Source organism: Danio aesculapii, chromosome 25 (assembly GCF_903798145.1).
Source record: "Danio aesculapii chromosome 25, fDanAes4.1, whole genome shotgun sequence".
In the NCBI taxonomy this organism is placed as follows: Eukaryota; Metazoa; Chordata; class Actinopteri; order Cypriniformes; family Danionidae; genus Danio; species Danio aesculapii.
The window spans coordinates 23,060,166-23,077,260 of record NC_079459.1 but is presented as its reverse complement, the minus strand read 5'-3'; the positions used below and the strand labels follow the sequence as shown (position 1 = coordinate 23,077,260).

Below are 17,095 nucleotides of genomic sequence, written 5' to 3'. Positions count from 1 at the left end.
GTTTCTGAATGGTAATTACACCACCAGTCTTGTTGGCGTGTTTGGTCTGATTTTTTTAAATTTTATTCCTTTACAGGAGTAACCGAAGAAGAGAAGCAGTTCCTTACTCCTCCAATGTTGAAATTTACAAGAAGCCTTTCGATGCCTGACACATCAGAGGATATTCCACCCCCACCAGCTATCTCCCCTCCATCTCCACCTCATAATAATGCTCCTGTCCCAGCTGGTCGAGGATACGGCACCATCAGAGCAGGTTTTACTTCACAGAGTCCTAATGCAAACAGCACAGCCCCGGACAGAGGTGAAGGTGCTGGGTGGAGAGATCAGGGGAAGTATTACAGAGACAGTCCCGAGCAGTTTGATTCTGAGGGGTACAATCACAGCCCCACGGCCCAGCAAAGTCTTCATATGCGCCGTGCCCAAATCCCTGAGAACCCCTACTCAGATGTTGGTAAGATGGGTCAAGCTGGACTGTTTGTGCCCAACAAGCCTGCCAGAAGAAAGGGAATGCTTGTCAAACAGTCCAACGTAGAGGACAGTCCTGAGAAGACCTGCTCCATCCCTATTCCAACAATAATAATCAAAGAGCCCTCCACCAGCAGCAGCGGCAAGAGCAGTCAAGGAAGCAGCATGGAAATTGAGACGACCACTCCAGATCACCCAGGGCAGTTGCGTCCTGAAGATGGCTTAAATCCAGGCAGTCCATTTGCAGCTGCCATTGCTGGTGCAGTCAGAGACAGGGAAAAAAGGCTTGATTCTCATCGCAACTCACCATCTTTTAGGTCTACAGATGCTGGTGATGAAGATGTGGTACCTACACCGACCCCACGGCTCCGACACTCCAAGTCTATTGATGAGGGCATGTTTAGCAGCGATGAGCGGCTGCGTAGGCTCATGGCGCCTCCCTCATCACTACTTAGTATCCCTAGAGGTGGTGGCAATGTGACAGACTTCAACAGCCCCGAGCCCACCATGGTGAGGGAACTGTTGAACACTCGTACAGGACACAGCCCAATCAGTTTGCCTGCTCATAAGACCTACAGCTCAGGAAGTGGGAATTACGTTCACCCAGTAACAGGCAAGCCACTTGACCCCAACTCACCATTAGCTTTAGCATTAGCTGCCAGAGACCGAGCCATGAGGGATCAATCACAGCCTCTTCCATTAAAAAGTGACCCATCCAAACTTGATCTTAATAAACCACTTTTCATTGACACCAAGCTTAGACCAAATGTGGAGGTTGGCTTCTCAAGTACTGCTACCATGGGGCGTCCCCGTGGGGGCTTGAGGAGGCAGATGACTGAGTCCAAATATGAGACAGAATCCAAGTATCAGCTCGATTTAGGTAAGCCTGAGAAGAGGCCTGAGGAGAAGAAAAACATGCTGATCGACATTGTGGACACTTCTCAGCAGAAGTCAGCTGGTCTGCTGATGGTGCACACCACAGATGGGGCAAAATCTGAGGATAACAGCTTGTCAGAGGGCGAAAGGGACGAGGGAGTGAGTCCTGACAACACCCCTGGGGAGCTTCGCGACCCCAACCAGCCAGCTCCCACCAACCCCCCAGCCCCCAAGGCGCTATCAGCTGCTCCACATGGCAAGACTATCATAACTGTTAGCTCAGTGGATGAGCCTGTGAAGCTGCCCTTCGGCATCCCTCCACCGCCCTTGGCCTCTGTCGACATCGATGAAGAGTTTGTGTTTGCAGAACCCTTACCACCCCCACTGGAGTTTGCCAACAGTTTTGACATTCCTGAAGACCAGGCAGGAAGTATAGCTGAACTACTCAAACAGAAAGCAAATGGTACAAAAGGGTCTTCTCTTGCTCCCTACTATCCCGCATTAGGTGGTGGGAATGCTGAAATCAAAAGATCAACAGTCCTCACAAATTGCACACCTCCAAGCTTCCCTCCAGGGCCACTAGAGCCCTATGAACAAATCACTGACTCGGGCATTGAGGTAGACAGCCGGAGCAGTGGTGACCCCCAACTGGAGACCACCAGCACCATCTCTACTGTGTCCAGCATCTCCACCCTGTCTTCGGAAGGAGGTGAGACCCTGGATACGTGCACCGTCTATGCAGATGGACAAGCCTTTCTGGTGGACAGGTCTCAAATCCTGTCCAAACCAAAACCCAAACCTGCCATCAAGAGCAATGCACTTTACAAGGACTCTTTGCCTGAGGAGAACGTAGGCTCTTTCAGAATGCCCTCCTCTGTCCCACCTCCACCCCCTGGATCTATTCCACCAGAACCCTTGAAAACCCCAACGCAACGAACCTCAAAGCTGTGGGGTGACCCTCCGGAGATGAAAGGACCCCATGGCCCTGAAACCAATTCAGTTCTGCACCATGTGAACAAGGACAAAGCACCAAAGCCAGGGGAAGTGTTAGACTCTCCGACTGGATCCAGGCCTCACTTCGGGACAAGGTATGCCCTCTTTCCTTCCTGTATCACAGGCTTACATTTAGGCTCTCAGATTAGTGTGTGTGCTCTGCTGGAGAACGAGAGTTGCCTAGCAACCCAATAATGAGAACAGCCTTGAGGACGAGATGAGCAACGTCAGTGTGATGATGAACACAGAACGTACCACAGAAGGGGGAGGTGTGTGTTGTTACAACATGGTCCATTTGTTACATTGTCACAGCACCCAAACTGCTCCCACAAGACATATCTAGATTATCTTAAGTAATCTCCTAAAGGCTTTTTAAAGGAATATTTTAATTGGACAAAAACATTTACAATTATAAAGAGCTAGTACTATTTTAAGAAAGCCCACTGAGCTGTCTTGCTGGTTGCTGCCAACATAGGCTGTTTTTATGCCTGCATCAATACTGAAATAAACCTCATAATTAACTGATTTAGAATGCTCTGAGTATAAGTAACTTATTTCAATACTGATGATGCAAGGAGAATGGCACAATGCATTAAAATCATGTTTATACTTTGAGCTCTTAAATATAATATAGTCGTTAATATGATAAAATATTAAATACAAAATAGTTTTGTATTTAGTATTTTATAAGGAGTGTTATAACAAATATCTGATTTTTGTCCACTTATGATTCCTACAGAGAAAGCTAATTTGGCTTTTAAGGCTTGTCATTTATTTTGCAAACATGAGCAAAATGAAAATGCAGTTGCAAATGTTGCGTATACTGATGGATTCCACATTGCACAGACAGTGGTTTGTCATCAACATGGTCCCAAGTCTCATTTATTATTGAATGATTTAGTTATTTACAAACCAAAGAACTGACCCCAAAATGCACTTGTAGCCCAGGCAGAGCACTATGTTTAGCACACACTGAGCAAATGTGTTTTTTTTCTTTCACAATAAATAGAAACAGTTTTTTTTTTTTTGTATGGAAAGCTAACATGTTATTTATTTGATTTGGTGTATTTTTATTCTTATGATCTGGGCTAAATGTGTAACTTGTGTAAAATGATGTTTTTGTATCAGTCTGTTTGAGTACTGTTTATATGAGTCTGTTTGGCTTTATTTGCTATGTTACATCAGATGCAAATGTAAAGGTTTATGTGCTGACAACAAATGTAGGCCAGCACACCTTGGGTATAAGGAGAAACCTGGGGCAAGGGCATTGCATTTATAAAGAACCTCACATTCACTGCTTTCTTTAAACCAAACCACCTACATTACACTCATACTTTCAGTACACTTGGGTTTCAATACACTTATTTTGCCCTCAACATTTTTTCTCTTGTTTTTCAATTGGGACACATAATATTTTGTATTTTGTAAGTCTCTTGTCTCACCTGTCCCTTGCATAAAAATACTTTTCCAGATGTTGGCAAGTTTTTGTTTTAGTTCCACTTGTGAAAAATGTCAACTAGAAATTCCATCTGGGAGGAAATAAAATCATACAAACAGTCAACCTGGACTATTAATACTCAGAACATCCTAATAACTTCATAACAATATTCTAAAAGGGTGAAAAGATCACATAAACAACTTAACCATGCTCACCTCTACTAACCACTTAAAGCATTCAAGGATGTAGTTGTACATGTTCCCTCGTGTCTTTCCTCTTAATATGTATTCCTCATGTTTATCCTTCTGTCATTGCAGAAATCAGGATGGTGTATCCCTCATCTCAGGTACACAGCAAAACACCACCGTTACCTTCACTGCCCAGACTGGCCCCAATGTGCCTGCCCCGTCACCGTGCCGACAGGCAGAGAGCCTGCCTCCCCACCACCACACCCCGAGTCCTATCATGTCCCCACCGGACTCTGGCCTCAGCTGTGCCTCTTCCCTCCCGACCTCGGCCACTTCCCCCACCATGACGGACGTCTTTGGCCTGCCCACACCGCCCCTCAGTCTGGGCACAGGGCGTAGCCGCTCCCCTTCTCCACTCACCCTCATCCAGGCTGCATCAAACAAGCCCTTCGCCACCAAACCTGTTCTCTTATGGAGCAAGCAGGATGTGGCCGACTGGCTTGAGAGCCTGAACCTGGGTGAGCACAGGGATGCCTTTATGGACAATGATATAGAGGGAAGCCACCTGCCAAACCTGCAAAAGGAGGATCTGATCGACTTGGGTGTGACTCGTGTGGGTCACAGAATGAACATCGAGCGGGCGCTGAAAGTCCTTTTGGACAGATGAGACTGGGCGAGACGTCCTCCAAAGGACTCGGCGCATCTTGTTCATAAGCTTCGTTTTCCCTCTTCCCTTATTTCGGTTCACTAATTTGAACACTTTGTTGTCCTATCATGCTTTCAGTGGATTTTAGGAACTCTCACATCCTGAAGAAACTCAAGCGTTCAAAATATCCGCGCAAGCACAAGCGGTTCCCTGCATTTCGGTTCCAAGAGCTCCAGCACCAGAGAGGACATTGAAGCCAACACACTGTATGGAAACTACACAAATGAGCTGACTATCCTTTGGCTTTTAAGGATTTTGGCCTCCTTTGAATGCACTGAAACCAGCAGAGCTGGGGATCCATTTTCTATCTTTGCTAAGACAATTCTATAGAGAATATTTCTTCAGGAAAAAAGGGAACCTTTGTCTATGTATCAGCTGCCTATAAAATAAATATCTTGCTTTTTCCCTCCTCATACACCTTCAACCAAGAGGTACACGAATCTCTGAGATGTGAGCATTTAGACGTCCCTCAGTTCATTCGTTGACAGTCCTAGAAGGGCCGTGGTCACTTGAAAACAAAGTTAAAATCTCCTTACGTGTGAACAACGTAACCGTAGCAAGCAGCAGGTCTCTCCACCATTGTAATAAGATAACATTGGATGTTTGTTTGAATGATCAACAATTCTCTTGGGTCTTTCTGAATTGTGGTTTACTATTAGGTGTCTTCCATTCGGTAAGGAGGTCAACTGCATTCCCAGCAACATTGTATTTGTACCTTCAGTCAACACTACGTTGCGCTGTTGCTACTCAGAATTAATTTCCAGCAGTTTTTGAATTGGAAAAAGGTCTTCACAGGAAAACATGTGAATGCTTCAGCGGAATCAAACTGAATTCAAGTAGAAATTCGGTTTTGTCGAGTTTGCCAGCTTTGAGTTGAATGCTGACACAATCACTCCGAAAGGGCCAGTATGTATGTCTTTTGCTTTAAATGTGATGAATTCTTCATTTAATTATTCATTATTCTAATTATTCTTCTTCTTATTATTTTTAGTGTAATTCTAATTCGCTAAATCATTTGATTGTTGGGTGGTAAAAAGAAATGTCCAAACTACAGGAAACCTCCTTAATCTATACATATCAATGTCGTCAATTGTAACTGATACAGGACTTCATATGTGTATATTGTTTAGTAGTATTTATTTGTTTTCCTTTTTATCGAAATTTGATTTGGGTTTTTGGATTTTTTTTTTTATACCATTATTATTGTTTGCAACTCAATCATTGCAACAAATTTGAAGTGGGATCACAGGGTGTAAATTCAAATTTTCCTGTTTGGTCAAAAATCAAAGTGCTTTTACTTTTTATTTCAAGTCCTGCAATCCTTTTGCTTTGCTGGGGGAGGTTATGATTTTGCTGTCTTATGTTATTATTTTAAAAGTGTAACTGCAATGTGTGCCTATCCGTGTTGCAATTTGACACACCACAACATCTCTAGGTCCTCTAAAGTTTAGTTGTGATTTTCTCATTGTTAGACGTGTTTTTTTTTTTTAGATTTATCAATCTCATTTGACTGTAAATGCCATAAAAATCCCACCGGTATGGACTGGAGATAATATTTATATTCATAATTAAATACATCACAGAGACACGAAGGGACAGCCAGCATTACACATTTCACCTTCAGTATTATGTTCAAAGCACTGTGGGTAATGACAGAACTGAGGGAAAGGCGATAGATGTGGAGAATGGCTGTGAATGAAAAAGTTGATGAGCGTTTAAAGTATGCAGTGAAGAGATTCAGAAATAAATTATATATATAAATATATATGTTTGCTTATCTCTCGACCTTAGAGGAGTTAGAGTTATCATCTCTATATATCTTATTTTAGGAAACAGCACAGTATTTTAAAGATTTATAGAAATATTTATGAAATTTTTATGACATTTAACTCTGATATGTGGTGTGCCAAAAATCTATGTGGTATCAGTAAGAAGCAATACACAAATTTAAAGAACACTGTTTGGTCTTTCTTTGCCAGTATTCCACAGTACAATATATACTATTATGAACTGAAATTTACATATACATAGGTCTCAGTGAATTAGAAGATATGACAAATATTGACATAATGGCTGTCACCTGCTTCTTTTAGATTATGTAATTAAAGAAAGAAGTTCAAATGTAGATTTGTGTGGTGTCTATACTTGACGTAAAATCTAAACGAGCACATATTTTAGCCCACTTACCTACCATGCGGTCACATTTACCTCTGCTCTGAGAAATTTCGCGGGCGTTTCGAATTGGAATTGCCGCCGAATTCAGTTGAACAAACTGAAAAGGTCGTCGCACCTCGCTGACGGGAAAAAGAGGAGATGAATAGGAGTATGATAAAACGAGGAGGATTTAAGGTAATCTTAATTGTGATTATGGCTAACCATTTTAAACATTTAATTTACGTAAACATACTACTTGGCTATCTATTTTCCTGCTACTACCTTTAGTATCGAGTAGCCAACTTGTAGTTACTTATTAGATACAAGTGCTTTTTAGTAATAAAAGCTAGCTCGCTAGTATATAAATATTGGGTAGCACTTGTTAGACAGGCCACTATACCACTTAATAAAAACCAAGTTATTGTACCAGTACTTCATTAATCACTAGTTTAGTTACATTAAATACAAAGTTGGTATTGTACTAGTGTTTCATCAAACATTAGTTGTTACATTTTTCACGCCAAAAGTAAAAAGGCAAAACTATCACCTGAAGAATAGTAAATTGGAAAAATCTTAAATTTGCTAGTTTAAATTTGATGGTTCGCTATGATTTAGGCCTGTATATTGTAGTATCTAAGAAGTACTAGTCTATAATTATAAATACAATATCAACCTCCAAAAGTGATAATCATGTTATGAAAATATGAATTTAAATACCCCCGAGCACATTAAACGTAATGAACTGACCTGTTGTGCGTCACATTTGCCCGCGAAATTCCTCTGAAACATGGCTAATGTGTAACCGTATCTTTACAGTATCTGAAAACTGACTTATATTTCTGGCATCTGACAGTGGCAGCACTAAAACCATTTGTGTACGAAGAATCCTATTTTGAAAACGCAATTTTATAACATGAAGACGCAGAAAGGGCCTGTCTAATTGGAGCTGGATTTCTGTTTCTTCTTCATAGATGTCTCTCACACACTTCTTGTGGGGAATGCATTCACTTGATCTATGTTGCTGTAATTTTGTGCTAAACTAGAACCCATGATTAAAATCAAAGAGAGAAATTATTTGTGACTGCACTTTTCCTCGCAATCCCTCGATACTTTATGTATTTGAAGCAACCAAAACTTTACGGGACGAATAAATATGATTGCACAATCGGTTGTCTAACTCATGTCGCTCGTTTATTTCCATGCGTTTTGTTTACATTGTCTCGGGAGGGTTTCTGTGAATTTCTTACATCCATTATCAGGACTTGTTTTATTCTTTTTTTTATTTTATTTTTTTGCTTGAAATAAAATGTTCCCATTATCAGCATGCTGTTATAAATGCTCTGTCACGACCATATTACGCAGTCTTTTCATGTTTCAATCATATATAAATGAACAGAATCATATTTTTTTTCAACACAAAGCCTGCCCTCTAGTGTTCATACACCGTATTTTTTTCCATATTGTGCAAGTCATTAACATAACGCAATGCATTTGTGTGTTTATTATGTATAGAATTCTACACCAATTTGATGCAAACGAACAACAGCTGAAAAAACTTTATATACCCAAAAAAAAGCAATTTAATTAATGGTAAGCACATCGCTTTGAATCTCATGACTAAGTTGTGTCTGTAAATCACTTAGTTTCTTCTTGAGCACAGCGAAAGCAGACATGACGATGGTCTCCGGTCGAAGTGAACCGCAGGACTCTACGTTGTAATAGAACCTGGATGAAAATAAATGCAATAAATCATGTAGACTTGTGCTGGCATGCTCTTTTTTTGTATTAAACCTCTATTGCACTTAAAATAGAAATTTAACAAACATATGGGTTCAAATTATTACCTTTCTGGTTTGCCATTAGGATCATATTGAGCTTGAACCCCATCCTCTTCAATCTCTGAATATTCACTTTTAGGCCTGACAATTGAACAAAGACACAAATAAATGCATATTGGTCATTTATTTACCTGATGACACACTTGTAAATTGAATAAAATACTCATTTTATTGATACCATGAACAAAACCAGCAATAAGGCCCATACCATTCTTGTGGAATAGGGTAGACGGTGTGTCTCAGCGCATTGTCTGGGTCATACTCGAACGCCACCCCTGCAGTGGGATTCCACTTGGCGTGTTCCTTGCCGAAGCCTTTTTTAGCGTAAGCTCTGAGCCGCAGCTCTTGACCCTTCCTCAGCTTTACCAGCAGGATGTCTGTGCCAAAGATACAATTAGTGAACGAAAATGCAATGAAAAAATCTATAGATCGAAATGTGACCCACCATCCTGCTCTACGTAGTCATTTGGATCATTGTCTCGACTTCTGGACGTTACCTGAAGAACAAGATACATGATTAGAAAAAGCAAAATGTGTATGTATGTATGTATGTATGTATGTATCTATATATATATATATATATATATATATATATATATATATATATATATATATATATATATATATATATATATATATTAGGGTTGTCACGATACATGAATTCGGTACCAATCGATACTGACGTTTTAAAAACATCCATTTCCTACTAACCCGTTTGCGGCTTTCCAGTTTAAAGCCACAAAGATCAGCTGGTTTGTCTAAAGCCTGACATGAGCAATCCGCTGATGAATCGTGGGTTGAAAATGCTCCAGTGTCCCTGTATCTGTGGTTATACTCAGTAAACAGCGGTGAGTTCGGTGAACTGATGACCTTCATGGCCAATCAGTCATTTCTGTCGTCGATCAGAGCAGTTTAAGAACGTGCTCAACAGTGATCAAATGTTAGCGGAAAATGGACGTTTTTAAAATTCCAGTATTGTGCAACCATAATATATATGGTTATTATATATGGTGTATATATAAATATATATATATATATATATATATATATATATATATATATATATATATATATATATATATATATATATATATATATATCCAAGTTTGTAAGGAGAATATTTTGCTAACCACAAGCTGAAAAAGTAAATGGAATATAATTTAAAATATGGAGTGTCATTGTAATTTTTCAGATTTAATCAAAAGTAGGACTTGCCATCAAATCATCAAATTTATCATCATGTAAAACATTAATTTTTTAATATTATTGTTATCATGTGACCCATATAAGAAAAATATGATTGGCAATCAAGCTAAGAAAAATGTATATCTTATCGATATGCCTATATACCAGTTATTGGCTTTCAAATATAATCAGTTTTACCGATACTATTATCGACAAATTACACAAAAATTTGCTGTTTACTGTCCTTCACTCTGTCAGTTCTTAAAATATGTTTGAACAAGTTATAAAAAAACAAAGTTTTGTTTGTATACGTTTCATGTTTTTTTTTAAATTAGACACCTTTTGTTTATCAACATGTAGTTATGCATATATCAGCCATATTGGTATCACCCCATAATTGCTTTATTTATAACATTATCTGGCTACTAGCTACCAGATGAGAAACTAAATTATCAATATATTTTTTAAATGATCAATTAAGCTCATAAGAATTCATGTTAAAAATATGCATTTATTGACCTATATATCGGCTCTCGGCTTGCATATACAGTGCTCAGCATATATAAGTACACCCCCCACAAATCTCTCATTTAAATTAATAGTTTCTGTAGGAAGCTTTACAATATTATATTTGTGCATGTTAATTAGTTTAGTCAGTACTGAAGTTAAATCTGGAGCTAATCTAACAAAATAACTCACAATAATGGTTCAAACATTAGTAGTCCAAATTTATGTTAGAGAAAAACATATAATAAAACTTTTAAAAATAACTAAAATCAAGAGAAACAAAAAATATATACAATTTTGTTGAAATGTTGTAGTTTGTAAATTTTTTTTTGTAATATTTTGCATTAATTTTATTGTATTATCCTTCCATTTCTAAAGATGTTCTGTGACTAAAATATTGTTTTAATAATAACAGTACCCATATTCACTGAGAAATGGATAAAAATATTAATTTTCAAAATGGGGTGTACTCAATTATGCTGAGCACTGTATAAATAGAGTTTTCAGTATTAACAAAAACTGCATCCATAAGATTTTACCCTTTTCACAATACTATTTATTTGGCATTTAACAGTCATCAGCATCTTAAATCCTTAAAAGTTTTTAATACTTTGTTAAAACATATGTACGTTTATATGTTTTTATGTATGTATTATATAACCCTTGCATCAAATTACAAAAAACTAATTATTGCTTATGCAAGAGGTTTTTAATGTATTGTCTATGGTGAGACAGTAAATTTGATGTTGTTCTCTCTTCTGGGTGCCGTTCTCAGTCTCACACTATTTATCCCCCTTTTTCTAAAACTCTTGATAACACTTTCTTTTATTATTTGAGTAAATAGTATTGTAAAAAAACATTTACAGTATTCTCCCATTCACTGCGCTCTAAGTCTAACCAACTATGACGACGTCTGCTGCTGAGAAACCCAGAAATGTGAAATGGGTCTATACGTAACGGAGGCCAGTTAGCGAAGTGCTGTGCAGGTAATCCTCACTCCTCTGACCTCTAAAGGTGCTCTAGTGACAGATGCTAGAGGCCTTGGTCTTTAACCTCCTTGTTAGAGCAACCGACTCCCATGTAGAATGTTGCCGGTTCGATCCCAGCTCAGACCGAGTTGGGTGCAGTAGGACCGCCGGGGTTACACATACACTATTTGTTTGTCTAACTGTGGACAAGAAACATCTCAAACTACACACCTGACCAATCAGCACTTCCTGTCATTATCAACATGCATGACATCATAACAGTGACTGAATTTCAGGAACAAGAGCATAAACAAACAATGGCAACTGAAGTCACATGCTTTGTACTGGCTATAATATTATTTTCCTGCATTTTGAATAAGTTTTTAAAAATGACTCCAGAAAATATCCTTACAGGAATGACTCGCGGATTATTAGACAGAAGATCTCGTGAGGTCACGTGACGCGTCTGTTCTTCAGTGCATCTCACGTCCAGCGTCAACTCAACCGAACACTCGGGGCAGAAATCGTCACACGTGCAGTCCTGATTGGAAACAAAGTAAGTCAAACATTACATTTTGGCTCATCTAATGAATAAGATGATTCGTGTTCATAGAGATTTATAAAAATAGAAACCCTGGTTTAAACACTTACTCTTGAGTACTGCATCTTGTCAACGATGTCATCACTTGTGAGCGGAATTAATCCTGTAAAAGATGATTAGCGTGATAATTATGCTTGGTGTTATTGGAAGAATGAAGTGAAAGATTTTGGAGAGATGATGAACATACGCACCCACTCTATGAGCAACAAACTCATCATGGAGCACAGAGGAGTTGGCATCGATCTGAACCCAATCGATAGCTGGCAAATGAGCGCATTACATCAGATTAACAGGTTTAACAGACAAAGCGCAGAATTAAAGGGCACCTATGATGAAAATCATCTTTTGTAAGCTATTTGGACAGATCTGTGTGTAAGTATGGTGTGTCCACAGACATATTGGAGTCTTTTTTTTTATTTTTATTTCCTGACATTAAAATAGGATCCAAACCCCTCCCATTTTGAGGCTCAATGCAATGCGACGTAGGAGTGCGGTTTCCCCGCCCACCGAATTGATTGACAGCCATATATTAACATATCTCTAGTAACGCCTATAATCATATCAACAAGACAGGATGTGTGCAAAGCAACTGGGATTAAAATATCTGTTCAGCTCTCTGTGATCATCAGTCATCATCAGATGTGATCAAGCATGAGTTTTACAAGTTTAAAACATTAATACAGCATGTTTGTAATAAAGTAAGTTAAAGATGGTAAAATCGCTGTAATTCATCACCACAGCCGCATGTCAGTACAATCATAAAAAAAGACGCTTAAATCCCGGTTTGGTAACATTAAATCAGGTTTGTTTTGTACATTAACATAACGAACATCCATACAGCAGTGAATATTAACCTGTATCCTGTCACATTTGCCATTCAAAAACAGTGCAAAGTTACTGTGTCCGTGGACTTTGTAACGACACTGTGTGTGACTCATTGAAAGACTTGAATTAACTGCACAACAAATACTTTAAATAATAACTTGGATAGTTCTTACTGTATTTTTTCCTACAAACATGCGAGATCTGCTTCCTTCATGTCTGTCACTGTGCTGTTAATCTGACACAGTCGGAGACTGAAGTATGGTTTATACTTCTGCGCGAGTGATCCACGGCGCATGCCTTGTGGTTGTCCAGCATTTATACTTCTGCATGCTGTTTGGCTTTTATGTTCCTCTCTGTCGAGTTTCTTCGCTGGTGTTTTGTTTTTCCTTAACGCTACCTTAATGTACAAGTGGCTCAAACTCGCTCATTTTGAGTCGGAAACCTGGAGACGTGCAACAATTTTCCTCATAAGTAGGCCCACACGGAATATGCGTGTGCAGAAATCCACAGATTTCCTCAGATTTTTAACCCATCATTGAGTCTATGTATTTACCTGTGTAAATGTGTGTAAATTTATATTTATTCAGTTTTTAAACTAATTTCATTAATATTATTGTGATATAATAATAGTAATATGAAAATGTCCATATGATTTATTTACAATGCAGTTTGTGAAGTTTTTTTTTCTGTATTTTAGTAGATATATTATATGAGAGACTTGCTTTGTTTACCAAATAAGTGGATCTAATTGTATTTGCATTGTAAACATTAATTAAAAGTTAAAAATGTTTTATTTGTTGATTTCACATATTACGTTTTTAGTTATGATACTCCTAAAATCATTCCGCATAAATCCACTGATTTTTTACAAAAAAATTTCACAGAAATAGCAAAAAATGTCAAAAAAATCTGTCTAGCCCTAATCATAAGTTAAACACCAAACAAAAGTTTCCATCTGGAGCTCCTTCACGGGACTCGACACAGGTTTGCGCAGCTCTCGGTTCCGCTCACACTCGTCAGTGCTACCAAGCCGACCAATCACAGTGCTTGCGCTACGCGTCGTTGCGACGTGTATTTACATTTTTTGAGAGGTGCGCATCAGCGTCGGCCACGTTGAGAGCTATGGGTAGAACACGCGTATGCTTGACGCAGAAGTATAAATCAGCCTCGAGGCACACTCTGACAGGCACGTGGGAACGGTATGCAGGGAAAACCAGCATTAAACGCACAAAACTGCTACAAGATGCTCAGAGCTGAAAATTACAAACTTCTGAAAGGTATAATAAATAATCTGATGGGTGTTTTGAGCTGAAACTTTACAGACACATTCTGGAGGCACAAAAGACCAATATTAAATCTTGCAAAAGGGGTAAAATAGGTGCCCTTTACATCAAATAAACGCATTATTAAAATAACTTTTTTTTCTTAAAGTGTTTAAACATCCATAAGATCAGATTTTGATTCTTACCAATGGTTGGAACTTCTGACATAAACACACGCCGAATAGAGTTTGCAACCCTGAAAAAAAAAAAGAATAAAAACTCATTCTCATTAAAATGTTGATCAAACTAAAATTTTAAACATTGTTTTTTAGGTGATTCTATAATTTACATCAAACATAAAATAGATATACCAAATGTAAGACATTGCAAAGTAATGTTACATTACAAATAATAAACATAACAAATGGTGACGCAGTGGCTGGTTCGAGCCTCGGCTGAGTCAGTTGGCATTTCTGTGCGGAGTTTGCATCTTCTCCCCGTGTTGGCGTGGGTTTCCACCGGGTGCTCCGGTTTCCCCCACAGCCCAAAGACATGTGGTATAGGTGAATCGGGTATGCTAAAATTGAACGTAGTGTATGAGTGTATGTGCATGTTTCCCAGTGATGGGTTGCGGCTGGAAGGGCATCCGCTGCGTAGAACTGTGCTGGATAAGTTGGCGGTTCATTCTGCTGTGGTGACCCTAGATTAATAAAGGGACTACGCCGAAAAGAAAATGAATGAATGAAACATAACAAATAAATGTCATGTTTATATTAAAATGAAATATGTATACAAAATATAAATGTGGTCATTACAGACAGATAGATGGACAGAGAAAACTACTAAAAACTAAATTAATAAATAAATGTTTTAGTCACTTTCTCAGTGAATATGGGTAATGTATATTGGTGCATTTGAACAAATCAGATTTATTAAACATATTAAAATAATGTTAGTCACAGAACATCTTTAAAAATGGAAAGTAATGCATTTTAAGCAAAATATTGCAAAAAAACAAAAACAAAATAAAATTACAAACTAGAACATTTCAACTAAATTTTCCCCTAACATATAAATCAGGGCTACTAATTTTTGAAACATTATTGCAAGTTATTTTGTTAGATTAGCTCCAGATTTAACTTCAGTACTGACTATTCTAATGTCTCTGCACAAATATAATATTGTAAAGCTTCCGACAGAAAATATTAATTTAAATGAGAGATTTGTGGGGGGTGTACTTATATATGCGGAGCACTGTATGCTTATCTGGCTAGATTATGACATAAAATAATTAACTGTAAAAATCATGTCTAAAAAATTACTATGTAATCGGATATATTTCCAATGGATATGTTCATTTGGGTTTGTGTGATATATTTTTTAAAAAATCTAAGTGGTGATTTTAAAGTATATTTACATTTAATAATAAATAGTTTACCTCATTCTTATTGGTTTAATTTAGTCTTATTTAAACATTAAAATATTTTTGCTCGTGTGCTTTTAAAATACATTTAATGTGCATTCGGTTGTGTTTTGTAAAGCAATTTGAGCTGCACTAATAATAGTAATTTTCTTGAAGTAATGACAAAACAATGCCACATATAACATTATATAAACATTTATCAAGTTAGAATAACAATAAAGAGTACAAAACTGTCATTTATAACAGTACAGTGTACAGTATTTCCTGACATAAATGACAGTACTGTAGTATATGCAGCATGTTTTTACCAGATGTAGAGTCCGTATGTACAATTTACATTTTAGAGACAGCACAATACACATTTTACAGTGCTATAAATATGAGACTTAAAGCTAAATCGTCGATTAGACTCAATACTCACGCGAGATCCGTGTTCTCGATCACGAACTTCACATTCTCGTCCGACAGTTCCGTAATTTTCACCGTGGGCTGGTTGGCGTACGGCATACTGAAATCGAGCGGGATTAAGCATAAAAAAGGAACTAATCAACTATCCGTGCGGTGTGTCGCTCGTTCAATTCCAGCGTCGAGCGCGGCTTCGGTACAATAACAAACGCCAGGAGCTCATTGGACACTGACTGCCTCCAGTCCGTTAACATCCGGATCACTGCAGTAGTATTGCCGGTTATACAAAATAAAAGTCTTCAGTATTCGTCAAGGTAGAATAAATAGCTTGTTTTAATGGTCGTTTTGTTGACTTGAACGAAATACATTGTTAAAAAATCGCAAACTTAACGTTCATGGTATTAACCTAATGTAGCATTTTCTACAGTTTGGATACACCTGTAAATATATCAGTATTATCAGTTACTGTGGAAGATTTAGAACAGGTAAATCTGCAACATCAAAATAAAATTTCATAATTCCGATTTTTGCGGTTTACAACTGTATTGCTATAGGTTTTTCTCAAAATAGACGCCATTTATTGTTCTGTTTTCTTTGGAAATTCGTGTAAAAAAGTCATTTCAGAACATTGGGCTCTGTAATGGGGCATATGCACGCAGACTTTTAATTTTCAGCCAGCCAGCTCGACGGCTTCCGATGAACTGTCTTTCCTTCATAAAATCACCATGTTTATCTGTTTTCTTTAAAAAAGAAGTGATCTTCGAGTCGGGGTTCAATCTTCAACTGTCTGGCAGGAGCCGCCAGTGGCGGGTCACGTGACCTGGCAGTGGCTGGCTGTTGTCCAACTGCCTGGTCATGTCAGTATAATTTTACAATAAAAGTATAATAAATCATGAGTATAATTTTATGAAGTGTCTTTTTCATTGGGTACATTAGATAGGTTAATTCCAGATAAGGTGCTCAAATGGCCATTAATACAACTGGTTACGCCTCCCCAAGTAATCGTGATCACATTCTGAGCCTGGTGCGTCTCCTCGAGCTCTCATTCAGAGGAATTACATTTTTAATTCATGAAATGTGTATTTTTAGGGTCTATTTGTTTCCGTCACTGACATGTGCAGCTATGTTTCCTCAAAGAAGGTCTTCAATCAGCCCTTAAACTCACCAGTGAGTTTGCAACACTCTTTCTGCAGCAGCCAGAGAGCTCAGAGTTTACCGCCTTTGCTTTCTCTTTCTCTGCAGCTTCATACATTGATTTCCC

The 17,095-nt window shown here is 38.1% G+C and overlaps 2 protein-coding genes across 2 annotated transcripts in view; one reads left to right on the top strand and one right to left on the bottom strand.

Annotated features, from left to right (window-relative positions):
- Positions 1–7,304, top strand: part of shank2b (SH3 and multiple ankyrin repeat domains 2b) — a 219,762-nt gene extending 212,458 nt beyond the window's left edge. The window contains exons 23-24 of the mRNA XM_056451437.1: positions 77–2,429; positions 4,090–7,304. Coding sequence (XP_056307412.1) covers positions 77–2,429; positions 4,090–4,627 — 2,891 coding nt within the window. The 3' untranslated portion in view covers positions 4,628–7,304. The remainder of the gene's footprint in view (positions 1–76; positions 2,430–4,089) is intronic.
- Positions 7,305–7,989: 685 nt separating this feature from the next.
- polr2c (RNA polymerase II subunit C) lies at positions 7,990–16,081 on the bottom strand. Its single transcript, XM_056452333.1, has 9 exons — positions 15,851–16,081; positions 14,213–14,262; positions 12,111–12,179; positions 11,970–12,022; positions 11,731–11,859; positions 9,104–9,155; positions 8,867–9,035; positions 8,665–8,739; positions 7,990–8,545 (listed from the first exon to the last, which is right to left on the bottom strand). Exons 1-9 carry the CDS (start codon positions 15,934–15,936, stop codon positions 8,401–8,403), a joined length of 828 nt encoding a protein of 275 aa, XP_056308308.1. The 5' UTR covers positions 15,937–16,081; the 3' UTR covers positions 7,990–8,400.
- Between the last annotated feature and the right edge of the window lie 1,014 nt (positions 16,082–17,095).